At 51.7% G+C, this 24,059-nt stretch overlaps 2 protein-coding genes across 3 annotated transcripts; one reads left to right on the top strand and one right to left on the bottom strand.

Moving 5' to 3' along the window:
* Nucleotides 1-1,127: 1,127 nt before the first annotated feature.
* On the bottom strand, nt 1,128-9,188 carry ZNF319 (zinc finger protein 319). Its single transcript, XM_032784983.2, has 2 exons — nt 9,140-9,188; nt 1,128-5,185 (listed from the first exon to the last, which is right to left on the bottom strand). Exon 2 carries the CDS (start codon nt 4,885-4,887, stop codon nt 3,226-3,228), a length of 1,662 nt encoding a protein of 553 aa, XP_032640874.1. The 5' UTR covers nt 4,888-5,185; nt 9,140-9,188; the 3' UTR covers nt 1,128-3,225.
* A 2,103-nt stretch (nt 9,189-11,291) lies between these two features.
* On the top strand, nt 11,292-19,100 carry USB1 (U6 snRNA biogenesis phosphodiesterase 1). Of its 2 annotated transcripts, none has more exons than XM_032785004.2 (7): nt 11,292-11,465; nt 12,953-13,107; nt 13,982-14,165; nt 14,742-14,795; nt 15,657-15,762; nt 16,982-17,065; nt 17,453-19,100. In XM_032785004.2, exons 2-7 carry the CDS (start codon nt 12,954-12,956, stop codon nt 17,555-17,557), a joined length of 687 nt encoding a protein of 228 aa, XP_032640895.1. In that variant the 5' UTR covers nt 11,292-11,465; nt 12,953; the 3' UTR covers nt 17,558-19,100. The 2 variants fall into 2 exon arrangements, with proteins under 2 accessions (XP_032640895.1, XP_032640888.1); XM_032784997.2 differs by having other exon boundaries at nt 11,311-11,465; nt 15,606-15,762.
* The last annotated feature ends 4,959 nt before the right edge of the window (nt 19,101-24,059 follow it).

The following is a 24,059-nucleotide window of genomic DNA, read 5'->3' as shown; positions in this document are numbered from 1 at the left end:
TCTGCCACTGCTGAGGTCAGCTGCCCACTCCAGCACAGAGCAGCCAGGGTACCAGCTCCATGCTGTGCTGCCTAGCTACCTGTTCCTGCCCTGAACAGTTCAGCAGCTCACTGATTTCCCGGCTGGAGCAGACAGCATGAGAGTGCACCAGAGCCAGTGGGAAACGCAATGAGGTTTAGCCTGGATTCACAGGCTCCTAAATCGGTTACAAAAACCAGGGAGAGGTACTAAACTGAAAACAGATCCTTTGCATCCAGAGCTAGCTGGTGCTCTGAAGCGGACGGGACAGAAACCAGAGTCGGAGGAGAGGAAGAGAGGAATAAAAGTAGTATTGCAGAGCTGCAACAGGAGCCTGTTTATTTGGCCAATAATTTCTCTCTCTACTTGAAAGGGGTTAGGAGACTGTTGGTGCCACATCACTGCTGCCTACTATGCATTCAGATCCGCCTCTACAGCACTCCTCTGATCTCTTGAGAAGGGTGTGGTATTTGCCACAGACGATAAATCTATTGTTTGCTGTTTAACAATAGCAGAACCTCATTAATCCACTTTCTGGTGTCTCCACAAAAAAGTTGAATACAGTACCTGGCAGAGCACTACCAGCAAGGTCTGTTACCCAATCTTGGTGGCGCAGTTTCCTGCAGAACATTTACCTGTAGGTTCTGAACTATCAATACTTCTGGCCGTCAAAACAAAACGAGGGAGGACACTGGGAGCCATTCTTGATCTTTAATTTTAAATGTGTTTATCACCTTATGAGCAAATTCACCAGCATTGGTGGTTTCCAATGGATGTCCCAAAGGCATTAGTGCAAAACGTAAAATGATCTGCAGCTGGATCAAAAATAGTCTCTATAGCCAAATGTATTGCATGTTGAACAAGCTGGTTCCTCAGTTCTCCCCCCATATCCTGAATTTCAACTTCCATTAGCGATGTCCCTCCAACGCCACCTCTGACTCTCCCAGTCTTACCCACTTATAAAGACAACCTGAACAAGACTAGCTTTTCTTGTTTTTGTTTCAGTTTTACTCCTATAGTTCAGTGTATCTTTAACTCCATATATTAACATCAAAAACCAGCTACCTAGAACGGAATCTCTCTTTTTAAAGATCCAAAATGACATCAAATTAAACTATACAGGATTTCTTTTAATGAATATTAACAAACTGATTTTTTAAAAAAGCAAAATGGAAAATAAACGCAGACAAAAAACTTGGTAGAAGTCGGTTCTACATCTTTGAGGCAGCGCGAAATACAAAGAGCACTGACTGAGTCCTCACTCCTCAGGTGCCAGAGGTTCATTTAAACGCCTTAAAGCTGCTCGTGAGGAAAACTCAGCCCTGCTGGGACCTGTTCATTCAGTTTGTCCAGCCCCCTGTGGAAATAAGCTCTGGTCCTCTTTATGGTGCCGGAGGTGGACATGGAGTGGGGGATCCTTTGAGAGAAAACAGGCATGACTTAACCTTTTACAGGGTTAACATGGGTGTCTGTCGCCCACAATGGAACTGCTTTTGTGACCCTATCTATTTGGGCAGCATGCAGGGAGTCTGACCAACATCCTGTTCTCACTAGTTGCAACCTGTGTACCCCCAATTCAAACACTAGCCAGCCAGGCTGGTGGCATGGGAAGGATTTTGGTTAATGCAGCAAGCACTCCTCTGGCCTAGGAAGTGCCAAACTTTATCTGAAAAACCCTTGGTCGTGGGAAGCCAACAATATTCTGTAGACAACAGCTTTTGGGGCTGGATCTGCCCTGTCAAATGGGAAAACAGCTTATAGTGATTTTTTTTAAATGGTTCCTAGTCGCAATATAAAGATGCAATTCCCATGAAGGATACAGATGGGATAAAGGACCAACGAGAGGGGTCCACAGGGACACGCAGAAAGGAAAACATTCATCCCTGACCCTCTGCTAACCAGCCCTTCCCAAGAAGCCAATTACACAGGAGAGAATTAATTCTCCCCTACCCACTGACTGAGCAGAATAAAGAGGTCATGCCCCGTAAGATCACAATTTAATGCCACAGAATTTGAACCTGAGTTACAGGCTCCTACCTCCCAATTACAATCCCAAATCCTCAAATTCATTTCTAAACAAACTTCTCTTTCGCGGATTTTTTTCCAAGTTGTATTTTAATAGTAGTGTTTCCCCCACCCCTTAGTGTTTTACTGCTGATCCCACTCAGAGACCTCTCTTTATTTCAGCACAGAGGCCCCTGAGGCTGGGATTGTATGCCTTGTCCAAGGGCATCACTGAGTAGCCCTACGAGAGAAGGGCTTGTGTTGGCAGCAGTTTTAAGACTTAATAGCAGAGCTATGCCTCAAGCCAGCTGAACTCTTAGAAAATTCAGAGAGTCTCCCCAGGTGAGCAGCTTCCAGACTTAAGGTTCTCAACCAATAATAGCCAGGACTACTGGCAATCTAGAGGCTTGACCTAGCCAACTTCTCCAAATACCATGCAGCACTCATGTAACCCTTAGACTGCACCAGAGATCCTAGCGGTCATGTGAGAGGGAAAGGATCCTTTGCAGACTTCTACAGCCAGCAAAGAAAAGCAGCAATGGACTTAGTGCGTTTGGAGCACAGCAGTCCTGATGCTGTTCCCTTCTGCTCACTGTTGAAAAGTACGTCTGGGGAGCTCCAAGGACCTTTTGGTCAACCAGTGCTACTAACTCAAAACTGCCTTTAAGCAACTTAACTGTGTTTGGACTAACAAGCAGGAAGACTCCCAAAATGGAAGCCTGCTGGTTCACTGCAGAGCAGCGATGCCTGGGGAGAAAGTCATGCCTGGGTCTGGATTGTTCCTGAGCCTCTCTGAATGACAGGGACAGTCAGCCGACTCTCTCAGGGAACCTCGTTACTAGGGGGAGTGGGAAAGGGCTACAGTCCCTGGGGGCAGCTGAGCAGAGACCTGCAAACTCACGTCCCTCTGAACTGCAGGTGCAGTGTGAACTACAATCCAGAAGAGGATAAGCAGGTATTTGATTTGCTTTCACTATTTGCATCCCTTCTCCTCCACCCCCCTGGACTCTTCACACATTGTCCGTCAGATCATAAGACACTAATACAAGTGGACTAGAACAAAGTGACCAGAGCATTATCAACCAGGCCGACAGCCCATCTCCCGCTGCCCCACCTAGGTATGGGTATCGATCCTGTATGATCAGGGAAGGGAAGAGGGCGGTTGAGGAGGTTTGCATGCACGCTGAAGCCTGCCAAGAAGCCTCACGGCAAACAGGCCGCCACCTGGTACGCCCCCTCGGCAGTGTGCTGGACACTGTGTTCCTGCAGCAAGCCCAAGTCCAGGAACCTCTCCCCACACCACATGCACTTGTACTGCTGCTCCCGGGCGTGCACGCTGTGGTGCTTGTTGAGGTGCTCACGCTGCTTGAAGGCCTTCTCGCACGACGGGCACTTGTAAGGCTTCTCGCCTGTGTGCACGCGCCGGTGCCGCTGCAAGTCGGAGGCGTATTTGAACCGCTTCTCGCAGTCGGGGCACTTGAGGGGTTTCTCGCGCACCGGGTCGCAGCGGTGCTGCACGAACTCCGAGGAGGAGAAGAAGCGTCTCTCGCACAGCGTGCACTTGAGCGGCTTCTCGGCACAGTGCGACAGCTGGTGTTTCTGCAGGGCCGAGGACCTCTTGTAGGACTTGTTGCACACAGTGCACTTGAAGGGCCGCTCGGCATTCTGCACGCACTTGTGCCGCAGCAGCTCTGAGGACTGATTGAAGCCCTTCTGGCACACGTTGCACTTGAACAGGTTCTCTATGCCATGCACATGTTGGTGATAGACCAGGTGCGAGGGCTGCACGAAGCCCTTCTCGCACAGATTGCACTTGAAGGGCTCCTCCACCTTGTGGGTGCGGCGGTGACGCATGAGCGCGTACTGCTGCTTGAAGCTCATCTGGCACAGGTCGCACTTGAAGGGGCGCTCCTCGCTATGCGTGCGCTCGTGCTGCCGCAGGTCCGAGGGGCGCTTGAAGGACTTGTGGCACTCGCCACAGCGGAAGGGGCGCTCCCCGCTGGGCGTGCACTGGTGGTGCAGCAGTTCCGACGACTCCTTGAAGTGCAGCTCGCAGACGCTGCACTTGAAGAGGTGCTCGCCCGAGTGGGCGTACATGTGGCGCACCAGGTGCGAGCGGTGCTTGAAGGTCTTCTCGCACACCGTGCACTTGTACGGCCGCTCTGAGCTGTGCGTCCGCTTGTGGTGCACCAGGTGCGATGACTGACTGAAGCTCTTGTCGCACAGGGTGCACTTGTAAGGTTTCTCGCCAGTGTGGATGCGCTCATGCCGCGAGAGCTCCGACAGGTGCTTGAAGGTCTTCTGGCAAATGGAACAGGTGTAGGGCTTCTCCAACGAGTCGAGGGCCTGGGAGTGCTCCGCCTCAGGTGGCTTGTAGGTCTTCTCACAGATGGAGCACTTCATGGCGCTGCCGTTATGGACGTTGTGGTGCTGGGCTAGGGAGGTCAGCAGGGAGAAGCCCATCTTGCAGACCCCACACACGAAGGGCTTCTGTTCCACCTGGATGCACTGGTGCTCAAGCAGGTCAGTGGCCTGGTGGAAGATCTTCAGGCACTGAGTGCACTGGAAGGAGCGGTCGTGTCCTGGCAGACACTGGTGCTCATGTGGGTTGGACAGGTGAGTGAGGTCGTGACCGCACACGCCACATTTGTGGGACGGCTCTCCAGCCTGGATCGAGGGGGGCTGGTGATGCTGCGGATTGGGGTCTGGCTGGATCAGAATGCCGTAGACAGCGCAACCCAAAGGGTTTTCAGTTGTGCTTGAAGGGATCGAGTGCTCTGGGAGAGCTGCTGTCCCGGCGTGATGTTGTTGCTGTTGTGGTTGCTGCTGCTGCTGCTGTTGCTGCTGCTGCCAGCTTTCTGACATGCTTGGGAGAAAGAAATGGGGTTTTAGCAGACGCAGCTTCAGCTTCTCGGTCGAGGGGATCAATTCAGAAGATACTGATTCCCAGCAGCTGGTCCTGAACTGGGGGTGGGGAATCCAGCCCACTCTCTAGGTATTAGCAGCAGGGAGAGCTTTGCGTTAGAGCCTGTCTCAAGTTTTTTGGATAAACTAAATGGAAATCAGAAGCAAGAGTGTCTTGAAGACAAGAGGAGGCCCTTGTCCGTGTTGACCCAATGCGCTCACATTGGGGAAGGTGAGGAACACACTCCAAGGAACAACTCTGCAAGGAAAGAAGACAGCTCACATCAGTTCCCACAGGTAAGCAAGACAACTGTGCGTTCAAGCCTTAAGTTTAACCCATGGATCAAACTAAAAATCTCTTCTATCTAGTCTATGCAAGCCACACTTACGCAAAAAGGGGGGCAAACTAACTGAACACACAGTCTGGGGCAAGTTTTACCTAGGACCAGAAGGGACCAAGTCCTGCCCTGACAGTCCCATTAGACTGACCTTGTCCTAAGGACTGGCAGCCATGTTTTTTGGCTCCCTGCATTTTCAATCAACTGTGGTGGCCCAGAAAGGGAAGCTTGTGTACTTGTGGCTGTTTCAGTTTACAGAGGGTCTGGGGAGTCTTTGTCCCCATTTGGGGCACAGATTGAGACTATCAGATGACCTGTCACCATCTCGTTCCTAAATTCTCAGCAGAGAAGACTATATCGTCAACTGGATTAATTTAACCAACATTTCGATTTCAAATCCCCACACATTCACTTGTTATGAAACCACTGGCTAGTGATGGTAAAAGTGGCTTGCTCGCCAAAAGCCAAGTCCAACCTTTCTAGTTATTTCACATAAACCTCACTCAAGCAGACATACAGCCCCTAGTCGGGCTAAAAATACTGCCCTCCACAAACCTTGATAAAAAAAACATACATCACTGCACAGGAGCAAGACAGGCTCTGCTGAGGTTCAACACATCTACTAAAACTAAAACATCGTCTCACTGTTGTGCAGCCCAAGGGGGTAGATGCACACGGCTGTATGCGAGGAGCCAATCAAGTTTTACACTGAAATCTAGCCTCACAAGTGGAGTCCACTCTGATCCAGTTAGGACTAGCTGAGTACCACAGGCTCACTTGGGGAAATAGTCTCTGATATCTCAGGATTTACTTCCAATCCCCAACTCTGGTAGCGTACCTGACACCACAGCTGTAGAAATGAAACAGCCTCACTGAATAAGATATCTGCTTATTTTGAGACTAGGAAGAACAAGAGGGCTCCAGGGAAACAACTACTCGGCTTATGACGGGTCACACAACATTAACCCATTGGACTGGAGCAAAGGCCCACTTACAGACAGATCACAGTACTCAAAAGTGTTTGTAGCCATACAGGTCTCTTAGCAAACGTGGCCCGAGTACATAATGCGATTGTTTGGTTACAGAGACTACCAACCTGCTGAAGGGAGGATCACTGGAGCCTACAAACTTGTGCATAATTTACTCATTGTCCCAATGAAAGGTATCATGTTTTCTACCTTACAAAGGCGGCTTCACAGGAGTTGGAATCCTCTAGATGCATAACACAGAACTAAGAAAATGTACCTCCTAGTAAGACTAAATCTATTAGCCAGAAGCAGATACAAGACAAAGATAGTGACTGGTAACAGTGAGGCCCAGGAGCAGGCCAATCCTGTGGCAAGAATTCCACCACCACCTCTTAGGAAGAAGGAGGGTACCAATATTCCTACTGGACTACTATCCCAGGCCCTGCTCAAAAGCTCCAGCTTTCATATGAGGGTATGGCTACACTTGCAGCTGTACGGCGCTGATGCGGGAGCGCTCCCGCGGCAGCGCTTTGAAGTGCGAGTGTGGTCACGGCGCCAGTGCTGGGAGAAAGTTCTCCCAGCGCTGCAGGTATTCCACCTCCCCATGGGGATTAGCTTACAGCGCTGGGAGCCGCGCTCCCAGAGCTAAGGCACTGTTTACACTGGCGCTTTACAACACTGTAACTTGCTGCGCTCAGGGGGGTGTTTTTTCACACCCCTGAGCAAGAAAGTTGCAGCGCTGTAAAGCCCCAGTGTAGCCAAGGCCTTAGTTTCCCATTAACAGATGACTTTGGATTCAGCAGAAACTGATGGGTTAGTCTCCCACTCATTGCTGCAACTGTCTCACACATCAGTGGCAAAAAAAAAAAAAAAAAACACCCCAAAACTTCATATAGGCCTGCATGGCATTCAGCTCACATTGAGTTGCACTATTCTTGGTACTCAATAGGATGCTCCACTATCAACACAATGCTGCACTAACCGATTTGCCTTTACAATGTTCTATTTAATGGTGCACTATTCAGAGAAGCCACCAAACTCCTTCGGGCTGGCAGCTTCACTGGGAGCTCCCTTTCCAATCCTGCATATTCCAGCCTATCCCCAGCTTTAATTCAGAACAATTGATAAAGAATATCTGCAGTTTCACTAGCTGGACTAAGACTTTAAGAATAGATAATCTCATGTTTCAGGGTATAAGCCAACCACTAACTGCCCAGGAAGAAGGAAAAAAAACTTCCCCCGTGGGCAAGTTTAATCTCTAGTTGGCTGTTATGCAGTCTGATAGATAAACCGAGACAGCACTCTGGGATATGGCCTGATGCAGTATGGAAACGGCAAGATACTACCCATATAAAGCTGTCAGGCAATACCCACCTTGGTACATTGCTATATATAAACAAGTTAATGCAGATGTTCAGTCTAGCTCATCCCTTGGTGGGACACAGAAGATGACGACACTATAATCTCTCTCAAACTGGAGAAGAGGATGGCAAGGTAGCCATCTGAAACATAATCTGATCCACCTTCTGCTTATCATTTCTCTTGCCTTTCTGTTACAAACCTATTTGTGTTCTGATCAGCACCTCTCCATTTCAGGCCCAGGTTCACTTCTTGCTCAGCCTCCAAGCCACAATCACAGCACCAAATTCAACCAAATAAAACATCACAAAGAGAAGAATAACTCCAGAGTGCAGGCCAGCAGCAGAGGCTACATGCAAGAGCGAAGGGCTCAGATTCCAACCCAAGTAGTTTCACAGCAGCAAGGGGCAAAGAGCAAAACAGAGCACAGGCACGCGCCTTAATTAAATGGGCTGTTCCCGCAGGTTTACTCCAGCATAAGTGTTCCTCTGAATTTCCTGGCATTTATCGCCTGCAGCGTACCCTTAAGGTTAATGTGCTTATTAAACACGTTTAATAATTCACCATTAGAAGATACAGCTAGATCTTCAGACAAAACCAAGCACCCTCAGCTGCTACCTGTTCCTCAAAGACATCTTTACCTGTTTACTGTATGATCTAGTAAGCTACCTCACACACAGTCCCATCCGAGTCCTCCACTGGGCTTTCACTCTGGTGGGATCAAAGGAAAGCCAGTGCTGACTAAAACAACCTACACCTTATGTTATGGAGAACTCACAAGGTAGTTAAAATATGTGAAGAGAAACAGGAAAAGCTACGAATACCCCACTGAAAGTCCTCTTTGTAATGAGCCTATAAACATGACAGGAAATGAAGCTTCCCCCTCAGTCCCATTCATATTACATCCCCTGTTCAACCAGACCTTAAGGTGAGACATTCAAACCACGAAGTTTAACTTGCAGATCCTCAAAAAAAATAAGTGTTTAGTTAACTTAGAAGTAACCCCCACCCCCCTCCAGACCGTGCCCTACGTGTGCAGCTGGAGACATTTCCAGCTGGGAGGAACAAAACTGCAGGGGAAGGTGAAGGGGGAGACACGAGACAAAACTGGGAGTAGAGCTGGGGAGAAGGGAAGAAATGAACAAAACAGCCAGAACTAGATAACGGGGCTCGGTCTCAGGGGGGCACAGCTCCCGTCCCGGGGTGGGAGGAGGAGGCGAGACAGGGCTCCCGGGACAGGGTCCGTGGGGGGCAGGATGGACCCGAGGAAGCGGGTCACGGAACGAGACAGCCCCTAGCGCTGGCTGGGGAGGGCCGGGGGCACCCCCAGGATTTGGGACACGCCCGCCAGGAGAGGGGAGGGGGATCCCCCAGCCCTGGCGGACGGATCTGGGCAGGGGAAGCCCCCCCGGAGAAGCGGGGGACACACCGGGCTACGGGACGCCCCACAGTGCCGGGGACCCTCCAGCACTCGGGGCCCGGAAGCGGGGGATCCCGGGGGCGGGGAGGGACGCTGCCCGGCCCCGGCGCTCCCGGCTCCCCTCTCACCTGCAGGCCGGGCCCGGCGGGGGTGGGACGGCCTCTGTCAGCCCGGCTCATCCCTGTGGTGGCCGCGGCGCGCGGTCTCCTCCGATTCCCGGGACTCTTGCGTACGTTAGCGGCCGCAGGCCGCGGAACGCAACCCGGCCATTAATATGATATAGCGCGGGACCGAGGCGTCGCGGCGGCGCGGCGCCGAGGTAGGGGCCGGGGCCACAGGCGGGCAGGCCGGCGGCTGGCCTGCGGGGGTGGCGGTGCCTCGGCCTGAGGCTCGGCTACGGCTCGGTGGGCGGCGGCTGCGAGCCCGGACGGAGGAGTCGAGGCGGGGCAGAGGGAGGACCGGAGACTGGGGCTGCCCCTGCCGGACGCAGGGGGAACAGCGCCCCCGACACTGCCCCCTGCCGGACGCGGGGGAACTTGCGTGGGGGCGTGCAGAGGCGGGGCTGGGCAGGCTGCCCCGACCTTGGAGGCGGTTGCCCCCACATCGGACTGGGCAGGGACAATTCTGTGGAAGTCTTGACCCGTGACAAAGTCCCCTATTGATTTCATGGACCTAGGGTATCTGCATATCTCAAGCCCCTTTCCATCGGCTGAGGCTGTTCGAGGGTTCCCTCCCCGCGCCCAGTGGCCAGTGCAACAATTTAGGCGGACTAGGAAATCGTCCTAACGGCGCACGAGATTGGGCACCCAAAAAGGCCACCCCCAATTTTTTTAAATGGTTAAGCAGACCCTGCTAGCTAGTGAACAAGAGGAGTTCCTGGGTCAAGGGCGCCGCTGCGGCAGCTCGTGCAAGCCCAAGGATTGTCCGGTGTGTTCGGGGTTGCCGCTCGGCAGTCGGCAGCCAGGAGCCCCTGGCGTTCGAGGGTGCCACCGCAGCAGACCGGCAGCCCACGGGTGTTCTCTGGGTCAAGGGGCAGCCAGAGGGGCGGATGCAGGCTCGGCCGTGGAGCGCCGCAGTGGTGGCCTGCGGCCGGCAGTCCGCCTGGTCTGCAGCTCAGATGGAGCTGCCGTTAGTCATGCCTTTGAATCGGTCGTCTGCTCCGGCGGCTCCGGTGAACTGCCGCAGGCAACACTGGACCCTCCACAGGCACACTGTGGGCAGCTCCCACGCGGAGCCGCAGACGAGCGCGCGGGCGGCGAAATTGCCGGTCCACCTGGGCGCTCAAAACCCTAGCGCCTTGGTCTTGCCGCACCCGCTCTGTATAACTGGCTGCAGAGGGCTAGCCACTGATTCTCTATTAAAGCTCACAGGTTTATCAGGATCCAACCCCACCGCCAATCCCCGCTCGCGCTTTGCCCAGGTCTGACTTGTGGGCTGATTATCTCAGCCATGGATGCTTGGTCCCCGCCACGCAGTCAGGCTCCGGGTGGAATTTGTGATATTACACTCAGTGGTGGGCTGCACACTGCCACTGCATGGCCGTTGCCCGCTCTGCTGAGCTGCTAAATGGTGTGTTCCTCTGTGGTACAGAGAAAAGCCTTCGCCTCCTGGAGCTTCTGTTGACCAGTGAAAGTGCACCTAGCCCGGAGAAGGGTGTGGTATTAGACCGGGCTGGGGTGCCATTTATGGGAATGGGGGGGGAAAAAGTATTTAAAAAAAATTATCCACCTCCCCCACTCATCTGTAAAAACAGAAGCAGAAGAGGACCTGGAATCCCTTGTCCCGGGCTCACTGCTCCGCCCTATGGGTGAGACTCCTCTGCCCACCTTGAGCCAGGCCCAAACCTCTTTCCCCACCTTTTCGGTGTCCCCTGTCTATGTACGTCAGCTTGAGTCCGGGAATAGCTTTCAGGTTCTACACACCGGGAGACCCAATTTCCTTTCTCCACCCGCTTCCTCAGCATGTGATTATTCCCCTTCTGCTGCCCGTCCTCCTGCCATCCTATTGGAGGTCAGCCCCAGCCCCATTCCGCATTCTCGCCAGTCCAGGCGCCTTCCGGCCTTCTACACCCTCTGGGGCCTTGCCCACGCTTCTCTGATTCTGCAACCTCCTCCGCCTTGCTGCACCTCTTTCCGCCACCGGTCCCCGCAACGAGCCCCCGGGGCCCGGGCCGGGCTCGAAGGCCGGCTGCAGTCCCCCGGCGCTGGTAACCGCGGCGGCTGGGGTCCAGGCGAGGCCGTGGACTCCCTACGCTTTGGTTGTGAGGAAGGGAGGGTCTCTCGGCCGCTGTGGCGGAGGTGATCCGCTGCCGGCCCCATGAGCCGGGCTGCCGTTGGTGGGCTACATGCAGCAGCTCTCCTGATTTGAAGCCGGCGGCTCCCCGGCAGCTGCGGGGAGAAGAGAGGAGGGGGCGGGGGAGCCGCGGACCCACGGAGCCGGCCCCGCCCAGCCCAGGTGGGTTTGGTGCCGGGGGGCTGCCTGGTGGAGGGGGGCCCCGGTGCGTGCGGCCGGGCACTGGCACAGCTCCGCGCGTTTCCCCGCTTGGTTTCTCTCCTAGGTTTTGCTTCGAAGTGAAGTTTGGAGGTGAGAGGAAAATCGGGATCGAGGGGGGCTCGCCCCAAGTCTGCCCTGCAGCGGTCCTCTGGACCCCACACAGCTCTGCCCATAGCCCTCAGCCCAGGGGTTACTCCTGAGCCCCCACCAAGGCTTGTCTGCACGGGGTCAGAGCCCAAATATCTGGTGCTTAATAGCCCAGTCCAGGCCTCCTGAAATCAGGAAGTGCTGCAGGTCTGGAGAGAGCACTGGCAGATCTAGGGGCTTGTCTACATGGGAACTATTGTGAAATAAACTAGAGTGTGAATCTCCCCCCTGCAGACACAATTATGTCCCCCCTGTGGACACAGTTATTCTGCACTAAGGGCACCTTTGTCCCGTTTAGTTTAACCCACTTTGGAAGATCTGCTAGTTCCCCTCAGTCCTGACCTGCAGGACCTCCAACCCTAGGCCTGGACTCCCCCTTAACCAAACACATCCTAACCCTGACCTGTAGTGAATGTCCCTTCCTGTTTTATTTCTGGATCTCTGCTAGGTGGCCTTAGGGTGACCAGACAGCAAGTGTGAAAAATTGGGACAGGGGGTGGGGGGTAATAGGAGCCTATATAAGAAAAAGACCGAAAATCAGGACTTTCCCTATAAAATCAGGACATCTGGTCACCCTGGGTCACCTGCTGGTTGTGCTGAATTGTGTAGTGGTTTTTCAGTGTCGGTGAGTAGGTTTGACAGGCCGTTTGGAGCTGCAGAATGTTTCGTGACTGTAAGATGCAGGACTGACCCAGGGCCAGGTATGTGTCACTTTCCAGTTTGTCAGTGGCAGCCAGAGTTTGGTCGTCCGTGAGTGATGTTGCATTTGGTAACTGAAGTGTTCTCCCTCATTGAAGTGTTTGAAATATAGCATCATGGAAGTGTCTTCAGGACAAGAGTGAGGGCAAAGCCTCTGTTAGGGGAAGAAATAAGAATTGGTCATGGGGGCACAATAGGACTGTGTGGGATTATCTGTCCTCTGCAAAACCACAAATATTATTAGCAATGGGTAGAGCAAAGGGAGACCTATTGGGCTTCTGAATGGAGTCAGGGCTTTAGGTTTCATAAGGGGAGGAAGGGGAAGAGGGTTAAAACTGATTGCACAGGACAGGGCCAGCCACAGGAACCTAGGGCTAACAGATGGAGGCCGTTGCGTTGAGAGGGGGAACCCTCCCTGGCTCCAGAACTCGCTATAGAAGCTCTCCTTGCTGGCTGACTTTGGAGGAGTCTAGAACACATCTGTGCAAATGAGGAAGGATGAGCCATTGTCTGTGGTGCACCTAGCCGAGGACACTTGCCTCTCTCTGGGGTTGGCCCATACCTGTTAATTTCCTCTTCTCCTCCCCCCATCTCCCCTGCAGCATGCCAATTCCTCGCCTCCCTGTGCCGGACAGCGTCTTAAACATGTTCAGAGACAAGGAAGAGGAGGTCACAGATGACAGCACAAAGCATGGTGGACGAGTGCGCAGCTTCCCGCATGAGCGGGGCAACTGGGCGACATACGTCTACCTTCCCTGTAGGTAACTTCAGGCCTGTCCCCTCTGTTTCCCCTGTATGGGGACAGTGAGTGCTGGAGCAGGGGAAGAAGTGAGAGCACTGGGGAGAGGAGCTCTCTGTACCAGTGTGGGGCTGGTGTTGGCAGGAACAGACGCATGACAGAGACCCCTGGGAGTGGAGCCCTCCATGTCCCCAGTGTGGGAGCAGTGTAGGCAGGAGTCGGATGTGCGGACCCGCATGGGTCGCCCATGGAGCAAATCTTGTGAACACCTGTCTCTGCACACTGACAGCAAGCCCGGTCCCTAGTGAGAGCCTTCGCTCCCATTCCTCACAATGGGCTTGGACATCTCTCTCCAGTGCCAGCTGCTTTCCAGTGATATGGTCAGTAAATGCACTAGCCTGTTAGATGGGTCTGGCACACCCTGACATTCTGTCCATTCAAACAGAGCGGGTAAGAGAGAGGCCTCCATTAGACCAAAGGAGTCAAAAGGGAAACGTGTGTGTGTGTATATTCAAGTTCCCATGTGATGTATATTCTCCCTTATCTGCGGCTTGGCAGTAACTGCTAATTGATGCCTAGGTTGGTGCTGGTTACCTTTGTAAAATAAGGAGGCAGGGCCATGTAGAGGTTAGAACAGGAGACTGGGAATTGGGACTCCCAGGTTTTATTCCCAGGTCTGTGCCTTATTTCCTCCTGGGGAATAAGGATAATGATGATCCCCATTTTCACAGGGCCAGTGTGAGGCTTCCTTAGCGTGTGTAACATGTACGAGAATCCAGGGCTTGTCCCTGCTTTCTAGCTCATCACCGGCCGACCGATCAGGCCCTCTGCACGGGGCCAGGTGCTATGCGGGAGGGTCAGGCTCTAATCCTGCTGCTCTTTTCCCTGGCAGGTGAAATCCAGGAGGAATTGCTGGAACTGCGGGAGCTCCTGGTTTCCCGTGCCCGCAGGTACGCGGTGTCGCTCACTGCCATGGAGGAATTCCACATCAGCCTCTCCCAGAGCGTGGTTCTGCGCTACCACTGGATAAACCCCTTGGTCCAATCCCTCAAGGAACGTGTAGCCTCCTTCTACAGGTAGGAGCAGCAGAAAACCCTGGAGGCTCACACCCCTCGTGTCCCTTTCTCCTCGGGTCACTCCAGCCATTCCTAACATCCCAGCCTGCTCTGACTCTGGGACTCCTAGCGATTCCCCGTGACGGGCTGTGAAGCCCGATTAATCCAGTGTCTGCTCTCGAGACCCCTACACAGGGGCTAGATCCTGCCCCATTGAAATCAATGGGAGTTTTTCCTTGGATTTGAATGGGTGCCAGATTAGTCTGGCAAGCAGGGCAGTGGCCCAGGAGGCTCTGGGTTCAGGAGCAGTGACAGTGTTGTATCGTCTGGCCTGGAGGCTCCCCAGGCACAGCCTCATGCTATTTTGATGTCTAGGCTTGGGAAGTGCACAGCAGAGTGGAACCTCAGGGAGGTAACGACTGATCCAAGCCCCAGGAAAGTTCAGTTTGGACTGATTCACCCTTGATAGAAACAGGCCTTTGCCCAGGCGCTTGGCCAGTGAGAGAAGCCCTGCTGCAGCAGCTTAATGGCGGGGCACTTCGCATCTCCTCCTTTGTTTCTTGCCCTAGTTAAATGTGCTTCTTTCCCCTATTTCAGGTTCTTTTGTACGGCCAGCCAGGTTAAGGTGTATACCAACCAGCACAGAACCAGGTGAGCGAGAAGCACAGCTGCCAACCCTTTAAAGAGCACTGGGGAGTAGGGGAAAGCTGGCAGTAGGGGGGGTGGATGAGGATGGTTCATGCTGTGCACAGACCCCTTGATCAATGTCAAGCAGCTTGGTGGCTGTGTGATGTGATATCATCTCCATTTGTCCCCAAAACCTGCTGCTGTCGGTTTTCATAGCCGTCCTCCCAGTCCCCGCATCACTTCCAGGCTGGCAGCCCAAAATATACTGATAAATCCAGTTATCTGACTGGACCAGTTCATGACAGCTCATTGAGCAGGTACCTTTCCCTGGTGGTATCACCTTGCACAGCAGAACCTCAGCTTTCATTCAAAAAAATAATTTAAGCCTCTAGCCCTTTTAGCTGCAAAGGTGACTTCAGTGTAACCAATGCAGTGACATCTGCCTGAGTCTGCAGGCAGCCTGTAACAATAGCCCTGACAAGTAAGAGCTATTCCAGTCATCTCTGTTGTATGTTAACTCTGAAGCCTAACAACGCCGATTTAAAATGTTGAGATTGTTAACCATTTCATTGCTGAACAAAGCACATGAAAAAGGAGGACAGTAAAAGCTAGGAAAAGTTGCCGACTCCACTGTGGGTTCTGGCTTGTGTTGGTGTCATGAGCAGATGGAACTTGGATAGCAGGTGGAGTTTAGGAGTGTTCCACTACTTTTTTCCCCTCAGTCTGACATGACTCTGGGAAAGGATGGGGACTTAGTTGCCCTTAGCATCCTGCCCAAATTCATAGGGGACTCTGAGTTAGAGTATTAACACTGCTCTTCCTGCGCAACAAAAGTTTGCTCGGAGGCTCTTCTTGCACTCCATCTTTCCCCCCATCTGTGCGCAGGACCTTTGTGGGCTTGGAGGTCTCGTGTGGGCATTCTCAGTTGCTGGAGCTGGTCTCGGAGGTGGATAAAGTTATGGAGGAGTTTGATCTCCCAACATTCTACAAGGTAATGGTTTGTATCTTGTCCTCTCCTGCTTCTCTGCCTGTCCAAAACCTCAAAGGGAGGCCAGAGCTCTTAGCTGCTCCCTTGGCTTTAATATGGAGGCTGTGGGAACAAGTTCATAAGGGGCTTGGATTTCAGATGCAGCAAATAAAAGGGAGTGGGAAAACATATCACAGTGTGAACTCGCCACTTGTGCCCCCTCCCAAGGAGGAGCCTGGTTTGTCTGCTCTCATGTCACTCATTTGTGCTGCTTTCCCCTTGGTGGCCATGCTGGTCATTAATTACTGCCTGCAGTAGCACCAAGCTTTCAAGGCCCTGTGCAGGGCATTTCCCAGGGGTCAGTGGCTGACTGGATCCAGGGCCTGAGGTCACTCACTGCCGGTAGTGCCTGGAGGTCGGTATTGCCAAATGAGAATGGGGCGAACACAAGCCCTTCACGTCAAGATCGTATCCCGCCCAGGACTGTAGTGATTTTTAATCATTACCGTCCAATGGTCCGTCTGTGAGATGCGTTTTCTGGGTCTGAGCCCCATTCCCAGGGGACAGGGACGTGTCACAGAAACCACCACGAAAACTGGCCCCTTGTTCGCAGGAGAACGGCCTAGGGTTGTATGGGCCATGGAGAGTCCCACCCCGGTCATCTCTGAGGCACATTGGCGGGGCACTGTGCAGGAATCTGGCACTGATGCTGCCCGTTCTATGGACAATCTCCTGAGCTGCTAGTCCAGTGTCTTTCACTGTGCCTAAATTCACTTACAGGGTTTGGGGGGTTTATTAAATAAATTTTGATCTCTGAGTCTGTGGGCTGAGTTGTGTGCTTGCTTCTGTCTCAGAGGTGTCAAACTACGTCTCAGATCTGTATCTGTGTGCGAGGTGTTTCTCTACACGTTATGAATACATCTTGCAAAGCTGAGAGATGCTAGGCGGGGAAAGGCAGCCTTTGCTACTGATACCAGAGGCAGGCAGCCTGAGAGCCAGGATTCATGGTATCTAATTCCCTCCCTGACACTGACTCGCATTGGGTCCCTATCTGTAAAGTAGTGATGATGATGCTTACCTATTTCATGGTGGGTTGTGGGGCTTCACACATGTAAAGCACTTGGAGATTCTGGGTGTTGGGACCCTGCAGGGCTGAGTTACACCAGCTCTCTGACTTTGCAGCCACTTTGCACTGAGCTGCCATTCCATCGCTCTGTCTGAGCTTCTGTATCTCTCTGTACAGAACCCATCATTCCATATCAGCCTGGCCTGGTGTGTCGGGGACCTGACTGACAAGCTGGAAGGGCAGTGCCTCCAGGAGCTTCAGGTAACTCCCCATGCAGCTGTCTCCCAAGATGAGGGTGGTGGTGGGGGAAATGCAAGTAACACACCAGCCAGGTGTCTCCAGGGACGAGGAGGGATTCAGGTAACTTCCCAGCCACTTATCGTCAGCTGGGAGCCTTCAGGTGGCTGAACTGTAAACCTTAGAGAGATGAGGGAAGATAACCTTTTAGGTGGGAGTTTGTGTTTAATTCCGCTTCTCTAAGGTGGTTACATTATGAGCTGCCTGGGAAGCCTGAGGACCTCCAGCTGCAACCTCTTCAGAAGGTGAGCCGTGGTCTGTGTGCTGTGAGTGGCTGACTTGATCTGCAGGCAGCCTCCTGAGCTCACACACAGTGACACTTCCCTTACAGACCCTGGGTGTGTTTTCCAGGAGATCGTGGATGGGTTTGAGGACTCTGCATTCCTGCTGCGATTCCAGTGGGATCAGATCCGCTGCAGATCTGGGAACAAGTTCTTCTCCTTCCCCTTGCGGTAGGAGACGGGAAGCCGTGCACTCCAGCTGCCCTGATGCCTCTGCTAACTCTTGGACAGTTTGGAGTTTCACATGCATGCCGAGCTGCTGTTCTCAGCTCATCAGCCTAGGGAGGTTTGTAGCCTCAAGCCAGGCTGCTTTTGTTTGAAGCCGAGGGCCCTAGATGTGTGTATATGTGAGGCTTTTAGGTTATTGTGCTGTGTAGACTGCTGTCAACACAGGCCGTTCTACGCTACCTGTGGTTGCCAGATGTGCTGATGTTTTAAGCCCTAGTCACCTTCTAGTGCAGAGGCGAGGGAGGTTGCTAAGGGAAGATTGTCACACAGCTGGAAATTGCACTGCATTGCTAAGGGGCTCTAGAGCATAGTTACTGTCCTGAGCTCTGAGTCGGTAGCTATTAACAGCAAGATCCAGGGGTGCAGAGTTAGGTCCTTCTCTGTTAGGACAGATCATCTTTCTGCCTACAGCTGACTGGGGACAGGTGCCCCTATAAAACTCCTCCTCCCCGATGTCTTTATTGCCACACTGGAGAAATTGAGCATGAAATCCTCAGTCCAAGTCCAGGTGGGATTAAATCTGGCAGAGAGGGGGAAGGGCCTTGACTTTCAATGCTAAGCAGCCTCACTCCAGTTTGGGACTAGTGGAAAGTGTTCAGTTTAAACTGATCCACAGAGAGACCTTGGGGAGGAGAAGAGCAGCAGGGCACCGATTTTAAGAGAATTTTAAAAGGCACAGGGCAGGTTTTTATCTTAAATAGGAGGCTTGTCATACTGCCAAATGCCCAAAAGAGGGCAGTGTTGATTTTACCGTGTGAACTGGCTAGCAATTCGGTATTTGGCCAAGTCCAGAATTACCTGCTGTTGTTTAGCTTAATTTGAGCAAGCCAAGGACATCGGTTTCCAGGGTGGGGTGCACCTTGCACCAGGACTAACTCCACTTTCAAATGAATCAAGGTAACTGGATCCTGTAATGACCTCCCTGGACTTCAGCTCCTGAGGAGATCCTGTGCAGACTGTACTTTCCTGCCCGTGACAGGTGCTTTGGTCTCTCAGATATTCTGGACTTGGCAGGCAAGTTATGTCCATCATTCCATATTTATGTGCCAGAAGAACCCAAGGCTTTTGTTTAGTATCAAACTCTGGTTTCTAGTTGCCATAAAGTTGTTTTCCTGGTATATTCTGGACATGTTCTGGATTCTTGGAAGTGCTGAGCATCTGCAGCTCCCATGGACTTCAAAGGAAATTGTGGATATTGAGCGCTTCTGAGACTCAGCCCCTCAGTGGCCCTTCTCTCCACTGAGATGGCCAGTGATACCCCCACCCTGCTAACGCAGCTTTGAGAGACCAGTGTCGCAGGGGATTCATTGCCATTTAAAATCTTGCTAAGAAGTCCTTTATGTTTATCAACTTCTTACCTGCAATATTTGATTTCCAAAATTCTTAATGGACTCCCTGAGTGGGTTTGTAGGGGCCAGAAGATGAAATTCACTGTTTAAAATTTTGTATTAAATATATAGCTAAATAAAACCTCCTATTTCTGCCTCTGGTCCCCGTGGCTGTGTTTTCCTACAGACCGAAGTCTAACTGTTCTACCATGCGTTCGTTTTCTTCCAAGCCAGTAACCTGTCTGAGCTCAGTTCTGTCAAAGACCACTTCAGTCTATGCAGCCTTGCACTGAGTTACTTCTGGGTGGTCCATGGAGTTTAAGGGTAAGATCCTGGGATCAATGGACATTTTGATTCTAATGGGGCCAGGATTTCATCTCAAGCATGCAGTTACCTTTAGCGGAAAACACTTCAACTCTCTTTCCTCCCTAAAATAATCCAGGTATCAGGATCTTCCAGCTGTTCCCAAACAGTGATGTCTTGAGAGATCACGCTCCGTCACTATTCGTGATTATGAGGAACACTGCCCCACCACTCCCCCCATACACAATGTAGTAATAATTTTTAAAAGCCTTGGTGAAATGAGCTCTTTATTCCACCCTGGTGATGGCGTGGCCGTGCTAGGTGGGATGTGGTGGCATCGACCTCTGCTCACACTGGCTCTCTGCCCATGTGAATGTGGCTTGCCCAGTGATGCACAACTTCATTGCTGGTGCTGCATGCTTGGTGTTATTAACAGGTTTCCCTGAGGGGGACAGCACCTGGCTGTTGTGGGGGAGGGAGTACATTGCACATCTCTATGGCCTGCCATTGGAGGATCTCAATGTGCTTTACAAACAACAATAACGTAAAACTAACCCCCCTCTCTACTCTCATGGGTGAGTATCCTTAGCCACAATCCTATACATAGGGAAAGTGAGGCTGGATGAAGCCACTTGCCCAATGTCTCCCAGTGAGTCAGTTGCAGAGCTGGGAATTCTGTCCAGATCATGTCCCCCTCTCCTGGGTTTTAACTTCATGGCCTCTTCCCCCCTCATCCATTTGGCCCTCTTTGTAACCTGTTAGCCACAGAGGGCAAAATTCTCTCTGTCCCATTTGCAAAGTGTCTTAGACACTTAGCAGCCCAAGACCCACTGACTTTCAGGGAGATGGCAGCTCAGCAGCCACTTCTGAACAATGTACCCCTATCAGCTTTACTCATGGCTTGTCCCCACTAGCAATGTTCAGTTGGTAACCAGGACAGCCCCCACTCAGAGGCCAAAGCCAGCACATAGGCTTCATGTACTATTTTTGCAGTGTAGGCAGGATTCCCTAACTGCTTCTGTAAATGGATCGGCCACTCCTCTGTTCTCCCAGCTCTCAGTGTGGAAGGGCATCCCAGAGGTCATTGCTCCATGTGTTGCTGGTGCCTGTCTGTGCACGTCTCCCCCAATGAAGCACTATGGGACAGCTGGCCAGGTTTCCCAGGAGGCACCAATACAAACCTGGTTAGGTGGCAGGGTGCTTGGCGCAGAGTGCGCACACAGTTATCGCAAGGTCGTTGGGTTAACAAAGCTGCTGTTGTCCATCCTAAACTCCTGGGTGTTTGTTGTCATCAGGCCAGCAGAGGGCTGCAAAGGCCCAGTTGCACTTGCAGTGTAGAGGAGGCATGAGACGTGATAGCGATGGTCTCCTCAGTTGCTGAAGGCCATGATGGGAGTTGTATTGCAAGGTGAATGGGGAGAGCTTTCAGGGGACGACCGCTAAGAGACCCCTGTAGGATGGCGAGAGGCTGGCTTGGTAGTGATCAGGATCTCAGCAAGGCCGTGTCTTGCTCAGTGTGTAGGTTGGTGGCCTGTGAAATGTAAGAGGTCAGACTAGATGATCTGGTGGTCCCGTCTGGCCTTCAACCCCATGACCTTGTTCATAGGAAGCCCTTGATACCTCACAGGAGCAGGTTGCAAAATCGGGTTTGGCTCAGTGTGCAATAAGCATTTCCTTCACCACCGTCAGTGCAAATACTCCTGTGCTAGTGCCTCCCTTCCTAGCCCTGCAGGGCTGGGGCGTGTCCCCTCCCCAGCCTCCCAGCTTATCCTTGGCAAATGGTGCTTTCTTTCCCTTCTAGCCTCTCCTGGATTCTAAGGGAGGGAGAATGAACCTGGCTCCCTTATTTGCTTCCTTGTCAGTTCACCAGCCTCATTACTGCTGTCTGCTCCAGCTGGAGAAGCAGAGCTGTTTAATTACAAGTGCCACGCTGGAGCCAGCAAGGGGAAGACACCACTCCCTGGCTGATTGCTCTGCTCTCTGTGGGCACGTCTTTGGCAGGGCAGAGCAGTGCTGCCTCCCAGACCAGGGTTCTTGCCGGTGAGACAGAAGCAGGTCTGGATCTCAGCCACACACAGTAAATAGAGTGATGTCCATGAAGGCAATGGAAATGTTCTGGATTTACGCTAGGGTGACTAAGCAGAGTCCAGCCCTGCCACTGGAGTGGTTTGCTCCAGTCACTTGGAGCTGGGTCCTCCAAAGACACCAATTTGTTACAACCTCACTCGAGCACTGAGAGCATTTAGGTCAAGGACTGGAGCATCATCACCGCTTGAACTCATCCCTAGGATGTTCCAGGGCATTTATGCTTGGGGTGTAATTGGCCCAACAAAGGCAATTACTGGAAGTAAATAGCCTTGTGCATCCAGAGGGTCACACGCTGAAATAAACCCGCTGGGAGATGGCTCCGCAGGACGTCAGTGATACGTGCGAGAAACAGAACAGTTGTGTTGCGAGGCATGGTCTGCGCCTCATACAGCCTTGGCTAGGGAACTTCCTGCAGAACTGGACTCCAGCGTCTCAGCTTTCATTTTATTAAAAGCTCCATTTCCAGCCCTAATGGTTGAGAAGAAACCTTCCAACTGTTACTCAAGTGTGAGTGAGGCAATGATGCCTGGGAATCTGCAGAGAGCCTCAGCCAATAGCCTAGGGAGGTTTGAGCTACTCCCATTTGTCTCGCTGGGGTGTTGACTCTGGAACGTATTAATGACGCTTTACATGTTAACTATTTCACTGCCAAATTGTTTAGCAGAAGTGGCCAACCAAACAGTACCAAATGTCCACACACACACATTGCACCAGGCTGTCTTTACCCTGTGACAGCTCCTACCCTTCAGGTCTGTGTTTTCAATACAGAGATCTACAGCCTGTTCAAATTGAAATTGTGGGGGCAAGATACATTAAATGGACTCCAATTTCAAACTCCACACCAGACTGATGCTAGAGTAACTGTATTATTCAGGCTTGTATTTAATTCAATAAATCCCATTTTAAATATATAAAAAATTCATTTTTATTTTGTCTGAATCTCCCCCAGAATGCAAGGGGTCTGTGCACCAAATTTAGGTCAAGCTTGCTGCAGGTTCTGCCTTGGATTCAATTCATTATTGGTTGTAAAACGCTTTGAGATCCTCTGACACGTACATTAAAGTGAAATAAACCTTAACTTTACCATTATAACCAGAGAGGCATTCACTGCCTCAATTGCTGCCTTGTTCCCTGCTAACAGAAAACCCTATCCCAAGCAGAGCTTCTGAGAACCAGGAAAGGGAACACAAGCCAGAGACTCCATGCAGTCTCCTGCGGTACTTTGCTGTTGGTAATCTATTTACGTGGAAGGTGCCTAGATACAACACTGACAGACAACAAGGCAAAAATCCTTAGAGAGAGAGAGAAAAGTGCAAGGTTTAATTCAGCGCACATGGCATGTCCCTTGTGCGTGACACGCCAGAAGTTTTTGCCCATATGGAGGACAAAGTCCAGGCATTTAAAAAACAGAGTGGAGGTTATACAAACAAAGAAACAGTCTTTACAGCCAGAATGCCCCTTTCCAACCTCTCCACCCTCCCATGCACACATGGGGATAACTTAGCACCCACCTTAATGGAATGTTAACATTTTCAAGGGTATTCACCTTAGAGAGGGCAATCAAGTTGGCACATCAGCCCACGCTGTTCAATGCACATGACAAGAGTTTGTAATGGAAAAGCCTCCTCCTTAACTGCTGGGTCACGACCACTGCACCCTAATACCTAGGCAATAGCACCTGTACGGTTCTGCAGACACCAGGCAGCCATTTTCAAAAGTGACCACTGATTTCAGAAGGCTTCAATTTTTCGCTGCCCAAATGAAGATACTTTCAGAGTTGCTGAGCAATGGCAGCTCCTACTGACTTCAACTGGATTTTTTCAGTGCTCAGCACCTCTGAAAATCTGGCCCAAGTTAGACCCAAATATTTGAGACTCTCAGAATCAGTGACAGGTTTCGGAGTGGTGGCCATGTTAGTCTGTATCAGCAAAAAGGAGGAGGAGTACTTGTGGCTCCTCAGAGACTAGACTCCAAGCACTCCTCATTCTTTTTCCAGAATCAGTGGCCATTTTCAATCATTTTGGCCAGTGTTTATGGTCTCATTGGTTCCTTCTCATATGTTACCCAGGATCTGAGCCATCTACTCTATCCCTTATACTCACAGTTATGGTTATGCCACGATAACCTCATAGTGTAGCTGTGGACTGCAGTGAAGGAAGGGGGTTTTCCAGCACTCTAGGAACTCCACCTCCCTGAGCGATGGTAACTAGGTCCGAGGAAGCAGTCTTCTGGGGAGGGGAGGTGGATTAAGTCTGCATAGCTCATGGGTGCTGGAACAATTTGTATAGTGGGGGTGCTGAGAACCATTGAACCAAACTGTAAACCCTGCATATAATGGAAAGGAAACCCCTTCAAGCCAGGAGGTGCAGCAGCAACCCTACTTCCAGCATCTGTTGGCATAGCTATGTCATTGTAGGTTTTGAGAGTAGACTGGCTCCTGTCCAGTATCTCTGAAGCCTAACTGTATCTGTGTGTTTGCACGTAGCTTTGGCTGTGTGCATATGTGTGAAGAGCTGCAAGATTTATAGGTGTGTGTGAGAGTGACTGGGGGTCTGGGTGTAGGGGCATGATGGGGAGAGTGTGTATGATTATGACTGTCTGCGAGTCTGGCTGTGTTACTAGGTCTGTGGGTGCCTGTGTGTGTGTTGCTGGGGCTGTGTCTCTGTGTGTAGGGGTTTCATGGTGTGTGTGAGGGGTATGTGTGTAGGGATATGAGGGAGTCTGAGGTTG

The sequence above is a fragment of the Chelonoidis abingdonii genome, chromosome 19 (assembly GCF_003597395.2).
Source record: "Chelonoidis abingdonii isolate Lonesome George chromosome 19, CheloAbing_2.0, whole genome shotgun sequence".
NCBI classification, from domain to species: domain Eukaryota; kingdom Metazoa; phylum Chordata; order Testudines; family Testudinidae; genus Chelonoidis; species Chelonoidis abingdonii.
This window is presented reverse-complemented; position numbering and strand designations above follow the sequence as displayed.